The sequence below is a fragment of the Chiloscyllium plagiosum genome, chromosome 24 (genome assembly GCF_004010195.1).
Source record: "Chiloscyllium plagiosum isolate BGI_BamShark_2017 chromosome 24, ASM401019v2, whole genome shotgun sequence".
Lineage (NCBI taxonomy): Eukaryota > Metazoa > Chordata > Chondrichthyes > Orectolobiformes > Hemiscylliidae > Chiloscyllium > Chiloscyllium plagiosum.
Genome location: NC_057733.1, coordinates 4,915,591 through 4,930,951, shown reverse-complemented (window position 1 = coordinate 4,930,951; position 15,361 = coordinate 4,915,591). Strand labels below are relative to the sequence as shown.

General features: G+C 46.2%; 1 protein-coding gene across 2 annotated transcripts in view; it reads left to right on the top strand.

Annotated features, from left to right (window-relative positions):
• Window positions 1–14,783, top strand: part of mospd1 (motile sperm domain containing 1) — a 68,607-nt gene extending 53,824 nt beyond the window's left edge. For both annotated transcript variants that reach the window (XM_043714358.1, XM_043714355.1), the window contains one exon: window positions 13,917–14,783. In XM_043714358.1, coding sequence (XP_043570293.1) covers window positions 13,917–13,948 — 32 coding nt within the window. In that variant the 3' untranslated portion in view covers window positions 13,949–14,783. The remainder of the gene's footprint in view (window positions 1–13,916) is intronic.
• Window positions 14,784–15,361: the final 578 nt, after the last annotated feature.

The following is a 15,361-nucleotide window of genomic DNA, read 5'->3' as shown; positions in this document are numbered from 1 at the left end:
CTTCCCACATAATCCTAGGATATATCCCGTCAGGCCCGGGGGACTTGTCTATCCTCAAGTTTTTCAAAATGCCCAACACATCTTCCTTCCTAACAAGTATCTCCTCTAGCTTACCAGTCCGTTTCATACTCTCCTCTTCAACAATACGGTCCCTCTCATTTGTAAACACTGAAGAAAAGTACTCATTCAAGACCTCTCCTATCTCTTCCGACTCAATACACAGTCTCCCACTACTGTCCTTGATCAGACCTACCCTCGTTCTCGTCATTCTCATGTTTCTCACATACACATAAAAGGCCTTGGGGTTATCCTTGATCCTACCCACCAAAGATTTTTCATGCCCTCTCTTAGCTGTCCTAATCCCTTTCTTCAGCTCCCTCCTGGCTATCCTGTATCCCTCCAAGGCTCTGTCTGAACCTTTCATTGTGTTTAGTATTATAGGTTTTTACAGTAATCCGTAATGATTTTCCTCTTGTCTGAAAATAAAAGGTTAATGAGTGGGCATTTTACTTGAGAAGTCTAGATGTCCAGCCAGATTGATTGCGGGTCAGAGAAGACCCAATCAGCTATGTAACTTAATAGGGAACTTAACTGATATTTCCTGAAATCTGGGACATCCAATCCTCCCCTTGCCTGTGGAAGCTGTAGCTTATTCAGCTTAATAAGGGGCCGTCTATGATTCCAGATAAAGGAACCCAACCAGCCATATAATTTACGTAGTGCCAGCCTCGGCAGCATCACTGGAAGCATTCTCGTAGGTGTAGGAGACGGGGCAGGACATTCATTTTGATTAGTGCTATTCTACCCAGCCAGGAAATTGGAAGGTCTCCCCATCGCTGGAGGTCCAGCCTTATCCTCTCCAGTAAATGCACAAAGTTAGCCTTGTATAACTGACCAAATACTGGGGCAATAAAAATGCCTAAATATAAAAAGCCCTCCAGGGACCACCGAAAGGGAAGGTGGGATCCGTCCACTAAGTGGGGTATCATAGCAAGGCCACCCATTGGCATAGCCTCCGATTTTGAGAAATTAATTTTGTAGCCTGAAAATGCACTAAATGTATTAATAACTTGGATTAAGCGAGGCACGGACATCAGAGGATTACTGAGGAATAGGAGAACATCATCTGCATAAAGGGTAATTTTATGTTTACCTGTACCAATCCTCAGGGCTGTTATATTAGGATCAGCTCGTATAGCTTCTGCTCAATTATTAGTGTAAATAGCAATGGCGAAAGAGGGCATCCCTGACAGCAGCCCCTATCCACACTGAAGCTATCCGAGCCTAATCCATTGGTAATCACAACTGCTTTGGGATCACTATACAGTGTTGAGACCCATTAGGTAAACACCTTTCCAACGCCAAGCCTTTCCAATGTGTAAAACAAATATGGCCATTCAACCCTGTTGAATGCCTTTTCCATGTCTAATGAGACTATAACTCCTGGTATCTTTCCCTGATGGCAGGCTTGGATCACATTCAAAACCCTTCTGACATTATTGGATGATCTACGGCCCTTAATAAACCCCCGTCTGATCCTCCTTTATGATATGTGGCAATACCCTTTCTAGTCTCAATGCTAACATTTTAGAAAGGATTTTAAAATCTACATTTAGCAAGGATATTGGTCTGTATGACACGCAATCTTCTGGGTCCTTTCCTTTTTTAAGGATGAGAGAGATATTTGCCTTTTTCAGCGAAGGCGGGAGACAGCCCTGACTGTATGAGTAGTTATACATGTCCATAAGTGAACCAGCCAATATTCCTGTAAATTCTTTATAGAATTCAGCTTGAAAGCCATCTGGGCCAGGTGCCTTACCACTCTGAAGTTGCCTGACTGCGTCAAGTATTTCTTGGATTATTAGGGGAACATTCTGGATCAATACCTGTTCCGGAGTTAGGTCCGGAAAGGTCAAGTTTTTAAAAAATGATTGCATCCTCCTAGCTCTGTCTTTGCAATCCTGCGATTTATATAAATCAGAATAAAATTTTCTAAAGATTGCATTCATCCTTTTATGATCATGAGTCAGAGTACACGCACTTTCCTTGATAGACGATAGTTTGAGGGGCCTTCTTTTTCTTTGCAAGAAATGCTAAGTATCTACCAGGTTTATCGCCAAATTCATATAATCTTTGTTTTGCAAATAATATTTCCCTCTTAGCCGTTTGGGTAAGCGTGGTGTTTAGAGCTGCCCTAAGGGCCGTAATCCTTTGTAAGTTGATAATAGAAGGTCTGTCAGCGTATGCTGTTTCAGCCGCTTTTAAGCGAGCTTCGAGCAGACGCTGTTGTTCTCCCTTTAATTTTTTCTGGGTCGCTGAGTATGAGATGATCAAACCTTGCGGGTTAGCTTTGATGGTCTCCCACATCATTGATGGGTTGCTAGCTGTACCTAAATTAATTTCTAAAAAAGTTTTAAATTCTTGAGAGAAGTGCTTTACAAATTTACTATCTTTCATCAGGAAGGGGTCCATACGCCAATGCCGGGGCGATGTCTCATTGTTCCTCGCCTTGATTTCTATATATACAGCAGCATGATCAGAAATTGCTATACTGCCTATTTTACAGGATGATACGGAATTTAAAAAAATCGAGGGGGCAAAAAACAAATCGATTCTGGTGTGGCATTTATGTGGATTGGAGTTAAAAAGAAAAATCTCTGCCCTGTGGATGAAGGCATCTCCATCCATCTACTAATCCTAATTCTTTGTTCAAATCCACCAATTGTCTAGATCTGGGAGATACTCCCGCAGTACTCTTGGGAATCCTATCTATTTCCGGATCCATAATACAATTAAAGTCTCCCCCTATAATTGTATGACAAGCACCGAGAGCCATCAATTTTGAGAAGGCTTCCGTTATAAATTTAAAAGGATGTGCCGAGGAATCCCGTATTCCTCTCCATTTACAAGGGCTTTTATCAGAATATATCGTCCAGATTCGTCTTTTATCCGATTTAGGATTTTGAAACGGAAATTCTTCCAAATAAGAATAACAACTCCCCTATTTTTTGAGCTAAAAAAAGAGAAAAAGGCCTGATCAAATCCACCCTGTCGTAATTTCAAGTGTTCTTTATCCAACAGGTGTGTATCCTGTAGGAGAGCTATATCAACCCTTTCTTTCTTGAGGTTTGATAATATTTTCTTTCTTTTGACTGGTGAATTACTCCCCTTGACATTCCAGGTGCGCCATTTAACCGACTGATCAACCATGATCATCCGGGCAAATCCGAGACCCCTCGGGAGGGGAAACCCTATCCAGAACATCCCGAGCATAGAGCATATAAAATTCACAAAAATAATGACTCTCTAATACACTCACAACAGTATAATAAAAAACTATTTCTAAATAAAAAAAAACATATTTAAATGGAGATTTTCCCCCTTGTTCCCGGGGGTATCACTTCCTTTCCAAAAGTCCATCGTATCCTCTCCCAACCAGTGCCCCACCCTTAACCCAGGTGCTCTTCAATAGGATGAAGAAAATTCAAATATACTACAGAGCTAGAGTTAACAGTGAGCACCCTACCCCCACTCCCCCACCCACACCAACACCTGGATCTATTTGGTAATGTTAATACCATGTATAAACATATATAACTATAAAATTACAACCTCAACAAGTAATAATTAAATATAATAATACAAAATAACAAGGGAAATCAACCCCCGCCGGCCTATTATATATATATATATAGAATAGTAAAAAACAGAGGGGGGAGAAAATCATTAAGTAGAGAACAAATAAATAAATCCCTCTCCCCACCCCCCAAGATAATATTAAACAGTAAGGTAAAAAAAAGGGATTAATATAATAAAAAAAAGGGAGGAGAGGGATCTAAACCGGAGTGGGGAGAAGCAAACCAACATCAATTATCTCTTACAATTTATCTAAGAGAGTCTAAAAATTCCTTGGCATTTTCCGGCGATCCGAAGTTATACACGGATCCTTCATGGTTAAAGCGTAGCGTCGCTGGGTAGCGTAAGGAGTACTGAATATTTAAGTCCCTTAAATACTTCTTCACCTCATCAAACGCCTTCCTCTTTCGGACCAGAGCTGGGGAAAAGTCCTGGAATAACATGATCTTGGATCCTTTATAGATCATGGCTTGGGAATCTTTTCCAAGATTTTTAGAGGCTTCTAAGAATATCTGCCTCCTTGTAGCTCTGCAGGCGGAACAGGACTGGGTGTGGGTGCTGGTTCGAGCCGGGCCTACGTATTGCGACCCGGTAGGCCCATTCCACCCTTACCTGGCCTGATCCAGCCTCCAGATTTAAAAGTTGTGGCAGCCACTGCTCGAGAAATGCTGTAAGTTGGCCTTCCTCTTCCCGTTCGGGAAGGCCCAGCAAACAAATATTTTTTCGGCGACCTCGATTATCGAGGTCGTCAATGTGATTCTCTAAGGTCTGGACTCGCTGTTCGAGAGTCCGGACCCGATCCACGGCCGATTGCGCTGTAGTTTCGGAGGTCGCGGCCTTTAGCTCCACCCCTCCGACTCGGCGCTCAATTTCCTTGATGTCTTGGCCGTACTTCTGCAGCGCGGCCGAGAGTGAGTCCCATCGGCTTCGCAATTCTTCAATAAAAGCGTCGATCTTCGCATCCAGTTTGGAGGTGATTTCCACAAGACTCGCCACTGTAGGTAAGTCCCCCGAGGCGGCTGCGGACGCCTCTGCTGCAGCTGGAGAGGGTGGGGGAGGGGTTCCTGCTTGCTGAGAACTGCGGGCTCCCTTCCCTTTAGTCATTTTTACTGGGGATTAAATTGTTTAAATTCAATACTAAACAACTAATTACATTAAGTAAAAACTATTTTAAATGATTTGGTGAGTGTGGTGGGGGTGGGTGACCCACTTTACCCAAGTCTTGGGAAGAGCACTGTAGACTCAGCCTTGCTGGGTCGCCGCCATCTTGGATCCCCCAGGGGTCTTTTTCAAGTGGAATCTGCAGACATCAGTGTTGGAACCACAGCTATTCACGCTATACATTAATGATCTGGATGAAGGAACTGAGGGCATTGTTGCTACTTTTGCAGATGACACAAAGATAGGTGAAGGGACAGGTAGTGTTGAGGAAGCGGGGAGGCTGCAGAAGCAGTTGTACAGTCTTGGAAAGTGAGCAAAGAAGTGGCAGATGGAATACAACGTGGGAAAGGTATGGTTATGCACTTCGGTGGGAAGAATAGTGAGAAAATGCTTCCAAAATCTGAAGCACAGACTTGGGAGTCCTAGTTCAGGATTCTCTTAAGGTTAACATGCAGGTTCAGTGCCCATTAGGAAAGAAAATTTCTAGAGAGCTAGAATACAAGAGAGGGATGCACTGCCGAGGCAGTATAATGCTGTAGTCAGGCGTATTTGGAATATTGAGATCAGTTTTGGGTCCGTATCTAAGGAAGGATGTATTGGCCTTGGAGGGGGTCCAGAGACTGTTTACAAGAAAGATTCCAGAGATGAGGGGCTTGTCGTATGAGGAGCAGTTGAGGCCTCTGGGTCCGTACTTGATGGAGTTTAGAAAAATGACAAAGGAGCTGATTGAAATTTACTGAATACTGAGGGGTCTGGATAGAGTGGGCATGGAGAAGATGTTTACACTCGTAGGAAAGATTGGGACCCGAGGGCGCAGCATCAAGGTGAAGGGATGATCCTTTAGAACTAAGATGAGGAATTTCTTCAGCCAAAGGGTCATGAATGGAGTACGTTGCCACAGAGAACTGTGTAAGTCAAGTCAATGAGTGTACTGAAGACACAGATAGATTCTTGATTAGTAAAGGGATCAGTGGTGATAAGGAGAAGGCAGGGGAATTGGATTGAGGAACATATCAGCCACGATTGAACAGCAGAGCAAGCTCGATGGGGCAAATGGCCTAATTCTGCTCCTATATCTTATAGTCTGTTTTAGGCTTTCGGATAGAAGGCAGTATATCAATTTGCACAGTGCTAATCACTAATTCTAGTTTTGGAAATGGGGTTGAAATCAGGACTACAGTCTTTTTGAACTCCTTGACTTATTAAATTGCAGCGAATTTTAGAAATTTTACATTAAGGAAATACAAAGCATAAAATGCATGTAAGATTCATCAGTCAAAGATATGGAGTTTGGTTTTTGCAGCAGTTTCTAGGACCTGTCACGTTCTGCCAAATTTGTTGGGAAATCTCAAACCTTGCTTCGTGAATCAGTTAAATAATTCAGAATGATTATTACCTTAGGCTGTTTCTAACTATTTATTATTGGTCGCATTATGTCCATGTGCGTATAAATAACTTTGCAGAGGAGAAGGTAATCAGCAGATGATGGAACTTGAATTCACTCCAGGGAAGGAAATCTACCATCCTTACCTGGAGTGGCCAACACGTGATTCCAGACCCACAGCAATGTGGCTGACTCTCAGTTGCCCTCTGAAATGTGGAGAAAGTGAGGACTGCTGGAGTACCAGAGTTGAAAAGTGTGGTGCTGGAAAAACACAGCAGGCCAGGCAGCATCCGAGGAGCAGGAGAATCGACGTTTCAGGCATAAGCCCTTCTTCAGGAATGAGGCTGGTGTGCCAAGCAGGCCTCCTCCTCCGACCGTCGGGTTGTTGTGGTTTGGCGGTGGATGAGTCCAATGACCTGCATATCCTCGGTGGAGTGGGAGGGGGAGTTGAAATGCTGTGCCACAGGTTGGTTGGGTTGGTTCGTCCGGGTGGCCCAGAGGTGCTCTCTGAATCGCTCCGCAAGTAGGCGGCCTGTCTCCCCAATATAGAGGAGGCCACACCGGCTGCAGCGGATGCAGTAGATGATGTGGGTGGAGGTGCAGGTGAATCTGTGGCGGATATGGAAGTTTCCTTTGGGGCCTTGGAGAGAAGTGGGGGGGGAGGTGTGGGCGCAAGTGTTGCACCTCCTGCGGTTGCAAGGGAAGGTGCCGGGAGTGGTGGTTGGGTCGGTGGGGGGTGTGGATCTGACAAGGGAGTCGCGGAGGGAGTGGTCTCTACGGACAGCTGATAGGGGAGGGGAGGGAAATATATCCTTGGTGCTGGGTCTGTTTGGAGGTGGCGGAAGTGACGGCGGATGGTGCGCTGTACATGGAGATTGGTGGGGTGGTAGGTGAGGACCAGTGGGGTTCTGTCCTGGTGGCGGTTGGGGGGGCGGGGCTCAAGGGCGGAGGAGCGGGGAGTGGAGGAGATGGGGTGGGCCACGTCGGGGGGGAAATTGCGGTCCTTGAAGAAGGGGGCCATCTGTGTTGTACGTATTTTGAACTGGTCCTCCTGGGAGCAGATGCGGCGGAGACGAAGGAATTGGGAGAATGGGATGGCGTTTTTACAGGGGGCAGGGTGGGAGGAGGTGTAGTCCAGGTAGCTGTGGGAGTTGGTCGGTTTATAGTAGATGTCCGTGTTGATTCGGTCGCCCGAGGTAGAAATGGAAAGGTCTCGGAAGGGGAGGGAGGAGTCTGAAACGGTCCAGGTAAATTTGAGGTCGGGGTGGAAGATGTTGGTAAAGTGGATGAACTGTTCAACCTCCTCGTGGGAGCATGAGGTAGTGAGATATCGAGCATTTCTTCCGCCGCCTTCGTCTCTGCGTCTACTTCTTTAGCCAGGATTCTCGCCCACCCTCTGACGACCCCTTCTCCCGCCTCCAACACACCCCATCCACCTGGACACCCCATGCTGGCCTCTTACCTGCCCTCGATCTCTTCATATCCAATTGCCACCGCGACATTGACCGCCTCAACCTGTCCACCCCTCTCACCCACTCCCACCTCTCACCCTCACAACACGCAGCCCTCCACTCCCCCCATTCCAACCCCAACCTCACTATCAAACCGGCAGATAAGGGAGGCGCAGTGGCAGTTTGGCGCACCGATCTTTACACCACTGAAGCTAGACACCAACTCGCGGACACCTCCTCCTACTGCCCCCTTGACCATGACCTCACTTCCCACCACCAAACCATCATCTCCCAGACTATCCATAACCTCATCGCCTCAGGAGATCTCCCATCAACTGCCTCCGACCTCATAGTCCCACAACCCCGCACCACCCGTTTCTACCTCCTGCCCAAAATCCACAAACCTGACTACCCCGGTCGACCCATTGTCTCCGCCTGCTCCTGCCCCACCGAACTCATCTCCGCATACCTCGACACGGTCCTGTCCCCCTTAGTCCAAGAACTCCCCACCTACGTTCGGGACACCACCCACGCCCTCCACCTCCTCCATGATTTTCGCTTCCCGGTCCCCAACGCCTTATCTTCACGATGGACATCCAGTCCCCATACACCTCCATCCCCCATCACGAAGGCCTCCAAGCCCTCCACTTTTTCCTCTCCCGCCAACCCAAACCAGTACCCTTCCATTGACACCCTCCTTCGACTAACTGAACTGGTCCTCACTCTTAACAACTTCTCCTTCCAATCCTGCCACTTCCTCCAAACCAAAGGAGTAGCCATGGGCACCCGCATGGGCCCCAGCTATGCCTGCCTCTTCGTAGGATATGTGGAACAGTCCATCTTCCGCAGCTACACTGGCACCACCCCCCACCTTTTCCTCCGCTACATCGATGACTGTATAGGCGCTGCCTCGTGCTCCCACGGAGGAGGTTGAACAGTTCATCCACTTTACCAACACCTTCCACTCCGACCTCAAATTTACCTGGACCGTCTCAGACTCCACCCTCCCCTTCCTAGACCTCTCCATTTCTATCTCGGGCGACCACCTCAACACATTTACTACAAACCGACCAACTCCCACAGCTACCTAGATTACACCTCCTCCCACCCTGCCCCCTGTAAAAACGTTATCCCATATTCCCAATTCCTCCCCCTCCGCCGCATCTGCTCCCTGGAGGACCAATTCCAATACCGAACAACCCAGATGGCCTCCTTCTTCAAAGACCGCAACTTCCCCTCCGACGTGGTCGACGACGCTCTCCACCGCATCTCCTCCACTTCCCGCTTCTCTGCCCTTGAGCCCCGCCCCTCCAATCGCCACCAGGACAGAACCCCACTAGTTCTCACAGAAATCTGCATTCATCCTTTGTACCTGCACCTGTACCTGCAACAAATCCGAAGCCTCTTCAGCCACTTCCTGATCCAAAGTCGCTACTACAGCCACATCTCTTTCCTCAGCACCTGCCTACGGAAACTACTGATCCAACATGGACTCTGGACTACATTCAAACCAACACAATTTGGATCCAACCAGGACAACCTGTACCTGCAACAAAGCCGAAACCTCGTCCTTGGTCTTCTCCATCGCCAGACCCTGGCCACACAACGCCTGGAGGAAGAGCACTTCATCTTCCGCCTAGGAACCCTCCAACTACACGGGGTGAATGTAGATTTCTCCAGCTTCCTCATTTCCCCTCCCCCCACCTTATCTCAGTTCCAACCCTTGGATTCAGCACCACCCTCTTGACCTGCAATCTTCTTCCCGACCTCTCCGGCCTATCACCCTCACGTCCTTCCACCTATCGTATTCCCAGCGCCCTTCCCCTAAATTCCCCCCCCCTACCTTTTATCTCAGCCCGCTTGGCACACCAGCCTCATTCCTGAAGAAGGGCTTATGCCCGAAACGTCGATTCTCCTGCTCCTTGGATGCTGCCTGACCTGTGTTTTTCCAGTACCACATTTTTCAACTCTGCCCTCTGAAATGGCCTCGCAAGCCATTCACTTACACCAATTGCTACGATTCGGGGATGCCGGTGTTGGACTGTAGCCGAGACTGTAGCAATTGGTGTACAAAGTTAAAAATCACACAACACCAGGTTTAATTGGAAGCACACTAGCTTTCGAAGCGACGCTCCTTCATCAGGTGATTGTGGAGGGCTCGATCGTAACACAGAATTTATAGCAAATATTTGCAGTGTGATGTTGTGCGGTGCCCATTCATCCGTTGTCGTAGTCTTTGCTCGGTTTCCCCAATTAACAATCAACAGACAGGAGGGTTCCCTCCCAGTTGGGGAACACTTCAGTGGTCCAGGACATTCAGCCTCGGACCTTCGGGTGACCATATTCCAAGGCGGACTTCGGGACAGGCAGCAGAGGAAAGTGGCTGAGCAGAGGCTGATAGCTAAGTTCGGTACCCATAGGGAGGGCCTCAACTGGGACCTTGGGTTCATGTCACATTACAGGTGATCACCATTGCACTACACACACACCCAGATATTCCTACACACACACACACACTCTCACATACACACAGACACAGGTACACACAGACGCGCACACAGACACCCTTATAGACACACACCCTTATAGACACAGACTCCCACACATGCACCCCCTCACAGACTTAAGACACTCTGCACTCACTATACACACACACACACACTTTCTCACACTCACAACCCCCACCCCAGACAGACACACACACAGACAAAGACCCACATGCGCACATATATTTTGTGTGGTGAATTTTTTTGTACTTGCAGAGTTACATTGCACTTTGCTCAAAAACTGCATAGGAGAAAAGAGAGAGGCAGAGAGCTTCTTCAAGGAAGGCATCCTTGTAAGAGGATTCGCAGTAGGTTGAAATCCGTGGCCTCCTCTATATTGGGGAGACAGGCCGCCTACTTGCGGAGCGATTCAGAGAGCACCTCTGGGCCACCCGGACGAACCAACCCAATCACCCTGTAGCACAGCATTTCAACTCCCCCTCCCACTCCACCGAGGATATGCAGGTCATTGGACTCATCCACCGCCAAACCACAACAACGCGACGGTCGGAGGAGGAGCGTCTTATCTTCCGACTGGGAACCCTCCAACCACAGGGGATGAACTTGGACTTCACCAGTTTCTTCATCCCCCCTCCCCCCACCTTGTCTCAGCCAAATCCCTCCAGCCCGGCACCGCCTTCCTGACCTGCAGACTTCTTCTTGACCTCTCCGCCTCCATCCTACTCCGACCTATCACCCTCACCTTGACCTCTTTCCACCTATCACATTTCCAACGCCCCTCCTCCAAGTCCCTCCTCCCTACCTTTTATCTTCTCCTGCTGAACACTCTCTGCTCATTCCTGAAGAAGGGCATGTGCCCGAAACGTCGAATCTCCTGTTCCCTGGATGCTGCCTGACCTGCTGTGCTGTTCCAGCAATAAAGTTTCAACTTTGATATGCAGCAAGACCTAACTTGGAGATGTTGGGAGAATGCAACTTTAAAAAAAAGGGTTTTGTGATTTACACATGAAAGAAGTGAAACTATCACTGTATTCTAACAAATGAAAGGCTTAACAGACAATCAGTTCTTCAATGTATAATTTCAGTTACATCACACTGCAAATATTTGCTATAAATTCTGTGTTACGATCGAGCCCTCCACAATCACCTGATGAAGGAGCATCGCTCCGAAAGCTAGTGCACTTCCAATTAAACCTGTTCGACTATAACCTGGTGTTGTGTGAGTTATAACTTTGTACACCAATTGCTACAGTCTCGAAGAAGTAAAACCAGATGAATCACCTGATATTGACCTATGCACCAGAAAAGACAACAGCAGAAACAGCACTGTCAACCCTGCAAAGTCTTCCTCACTAACAGCTGGAGGCAAGTGTCAAAACTGGGAGAGCTATCTCATAGACTAGGCAAGCAATAGCCTGACATAGTCACATTCATGGAATCGTACATAGAACATTACAGTGCTGTACAGGCTCTTCGGCCCTCGATGTTGCGCCAACCTGTGGAACCAATCGGAAGCCCATCTATCCTCCACTATTCCATTTTCATCCATATGCCTATCCAATGACAATTTAAATGCCCTTAAGGTTGGCGCTTAAAGTCTACTACTGTTGCAGGCAGGGCTTTCTCCACCCCTTTTACTCTCTGAGAAAAGAAACTACCTCCGACATCTGTCCTACATCTATCACCCCTCAATTTAAAGCTATGCCTCATTGTGCTAGCCATCACCATCAGAGGAAAAACGCTCTCACTGTCCAAAAAGTCTACTCCTGATTATCTTATACATTTCAATTAAGTCACCTCTCAACCTTCTTCTCTAATGAAGACAGCCTCAAGTCCCTCAGCCTTTCTTCATAAGACCTTCCCTCCATACCAGGCAACATCCTAGTAAATCACCTCTGAACCCTTTCCAAAGCTTCCACGTCCTTCCTATAATGCAGGGACCAGAACTGGATGTAATACTCCAAGTGCGGCCGCTCCAGAGTTTTGTATAGTTGCAGCATGACCTCATGGCTCTGAAACTCAGTCCCTCTTCCAATAAAAGCTAACACACCGTATGACTTATTTACAACCTCTCAACCTGGGTTACAACTTTCAGGGATCTACGTATGGACACCAAGATCTCTCTGCTTGTCTACATGCCAAGAATCTTACCATTAGGCCAGTTTTCTTTATTCCTGTTGCTCCTTTCAAAGTGAATGACTTCACACTTTTCCACATAAAACTCCATTTGCCAGCTCTCAGCCCAGCTCTGCAGCAACCTGCAACATCCTTCAGCACTATCCACAACTCCACCGACCTTACTGTCATCTACAAATTTACTAACCCATCCTTCTACACCTTCATTCAGGTCATTTATAAAAATGACAAACAGTAGTGGTACACCACTAGTAACCGAATTCCAGGATAAACATTTCCCATCAATCACCCTCAATCCCATGCTTCCGTTTTTTATGCAATTGCCAACCGGGGAACCTGATCAAACACCTGACTGAAATCCATATACACCACATCACCAGCTTAAACCTCATCCACCTGTTTGGTCACCTTCTCAAAGAACTCAATAAGGTTTGTGAGGCACGACCTACCCTTCACAAAACCGTGTTGACTATCCCTAATCAACTTATTCCTTTCTAGATGATTATAAATCCTATCTCTTATAACCTTTTCCAACCTGGTCTATAATTACCAGGGTTGTCTCTACTCCCCTTCTTGAACAGACAATGTCCCAGACAGCACTAGCACCATCCCTGGATATGTCCTGTCTACCGGCAGGACAGACCCAGCAGAGGTGGCGGCACAGTGGTATACAGCTGGAAGGAAGTTAACCTGGGAGTCCTCAACATTGACTCAGGACCCCATGAAGTCTCATGGATTCAAGTTAAACACGGGCAAGGATGTCTGTCTCCACAAATGATGCCAGACTTGTTGAGTCTTTCCAGCTCTTTGTATTTTAATTTCAGTTTTCTTGCATCTCATGTATTTGCTTCTGAAATGTCTTGGGAGTTGCTTTAGCTACAGTTTAAGTCTCAAAGCTCCCACAAATCATTGAGTCTTTGGGAAAGGCAATGAGAGATTTAGTAATTACTACCTGGAATGTAAATCCAAACAGCATTGCAAATCAAACCCAATTATTAATTTATCACGCAGCGAATTTCACCTTTATTTTTGTGATTGGTTTGTTTCGCAAAATATGTCAAGAAAGCCAATTACTCTAAAACATTAAATTCAGGCAAGAGGGGATGTAGCTGAGTTTTGAGAAGATTTGTAGCTCAGGTTGAGGTTCTGGATGTAGACCCTCACCATACTAGGTAACGTCATCAGTGAGTCTCCAGGTGAAGCCAGATATGGTGACAAAACGTCTGAAAATAGACCTTCCAGCTCAGCGAGCAAACCTACATCCAGAACTTTAATCTCCCTGTGGGTTCCTACTCTGAGCAATACTTAATTCAAACGCTTCCTTTCATAAAATGTTAAGCTAAAGCTGGGTCACCCAGTCCAGACAGTGGAGATATTCAGTGATATTATTAGGAGAGGGAGATGATATACTCTGGAACTCAATCCCTCCACAGCACGCAAACAGCTCAGTGACCAGTTGATTCGTTTGCTGCTTGAGGAATCTGCTGTGCACAGCTTGACAGCCATATTTTCCTACAGAAGTGACTGTACCCAAGCTGCATTTTATTAAATGTAAAGTCAGTGGGAATGTCCTGAGAATATGAGGCTCTGTATAAATGCACACTGTCTTCCTGAACAAAAACAGAATCTTGTTTATTTCAGGCCTTGTGACTATGGTTATCCTTCGAACATGAAAAGGAGTAGTGAAGGAGATCCAGCATGGACTGATCCATTTGTTAATCCGGGGCACAGGCTGCTTCCCCCATGGAGTCACATTACATTTTTCAGAACATGAAGGCCTCCAGCAGGAGCACTTAATGCAACCAGCATGGATTTATCTGAACTTTGTGTATTTTAATGTTTATCCAAGACCTTGAGCTGTAAAATTGCAATCACATTGTCGCAAAACACCACATCAATAAGCTTTGTTTTAATTGCTCTGAAAATGTTTAGATAAATGGTTTCATGTGTGTAACTTTTATTAAATAGATGTTTGTTATTTTTTAATCCATGTCCAGCTTTGCTGTGCAATCATGTCATTCTGTCCCAGGTGATATCCTGAGGAAAATCCAGTGAGTACTCACAAGTTGTGGAATTTTGCCAGGGATTGGCTGTACCTTGTGAAATGTACTCATGACACTGACTTAAGAACAGGCACTTCAACAGAACAGAAGTGGTTTCTACTCCAGTAACAAAGGGTACACTTCTAAAACTTTAACCTGTTTTTTCCTCTCTACAGGTTCTAGTGCATCAGCTTTGTACTTCTAGAACTTTTGTGTTTATTTCAACAAGTGCACTTGTCAAAATTCAGTTAGGATGCTGATCACATTTTTAGTTTAATCCAATGCGTCAGTTTTGGCTCTGTGGATACAACTATCTAGTCTAGGGTCATGGATTCAAGCCACGTTTCAGAGGGTTGATCACATAATCCAAGGTGACCTTCCCAATGCAGAACTGAGGGAATGTTGCACTATCAGAGGGGGAAGTACTGAGGGAATGCTGCACTGTCAGAGGGGAAGTACTGAGGGAATGGTGCACTGTCAGAGGGGAAGTACTGAGGGAATGGTGCACTGTCAGGGGAAGTACTGAGGGAGTGGTGCACCGTCAGAGGGTCAGTGCTGAGAGCACTCAGCCCATAGGATGTCTTTCATTCAGAATGTTAAATTGCCTCTGGTGGGGTACAAATTGTGTGACAGTTTTTCAAATAGAGCAGGGGGGGTCATCCCAATGTCCAGGTTATTATTTCTTGAATCAACCGAACCAAAAGTAAATATCTGGTCATTTATTACACATTTTGCAGGATTTTGAGGCAAATAGTCATTGGCTACCATGATTCCTACATTACACCCGTGATAGCACTTCAACATTACTTCATTAGTCATAAAGCGCTTTGTGATGTTTCTTTTTGGAAGCACTCAGTCTACATTGACTAACTAATAGATTAACACAGTAGTCAATGGACCCTCACCACTTAAGTGAAAGAAGTGGACTTTAAAGGGAACGTTAATTTTCCTTCTGGTCTGTTGCAATAGTTCCACAGAATCTAACTGATTAGGTTTAATGTACATTTGGTTTTTGAAAGTCAGTACTATGTATAAAATTAGTAC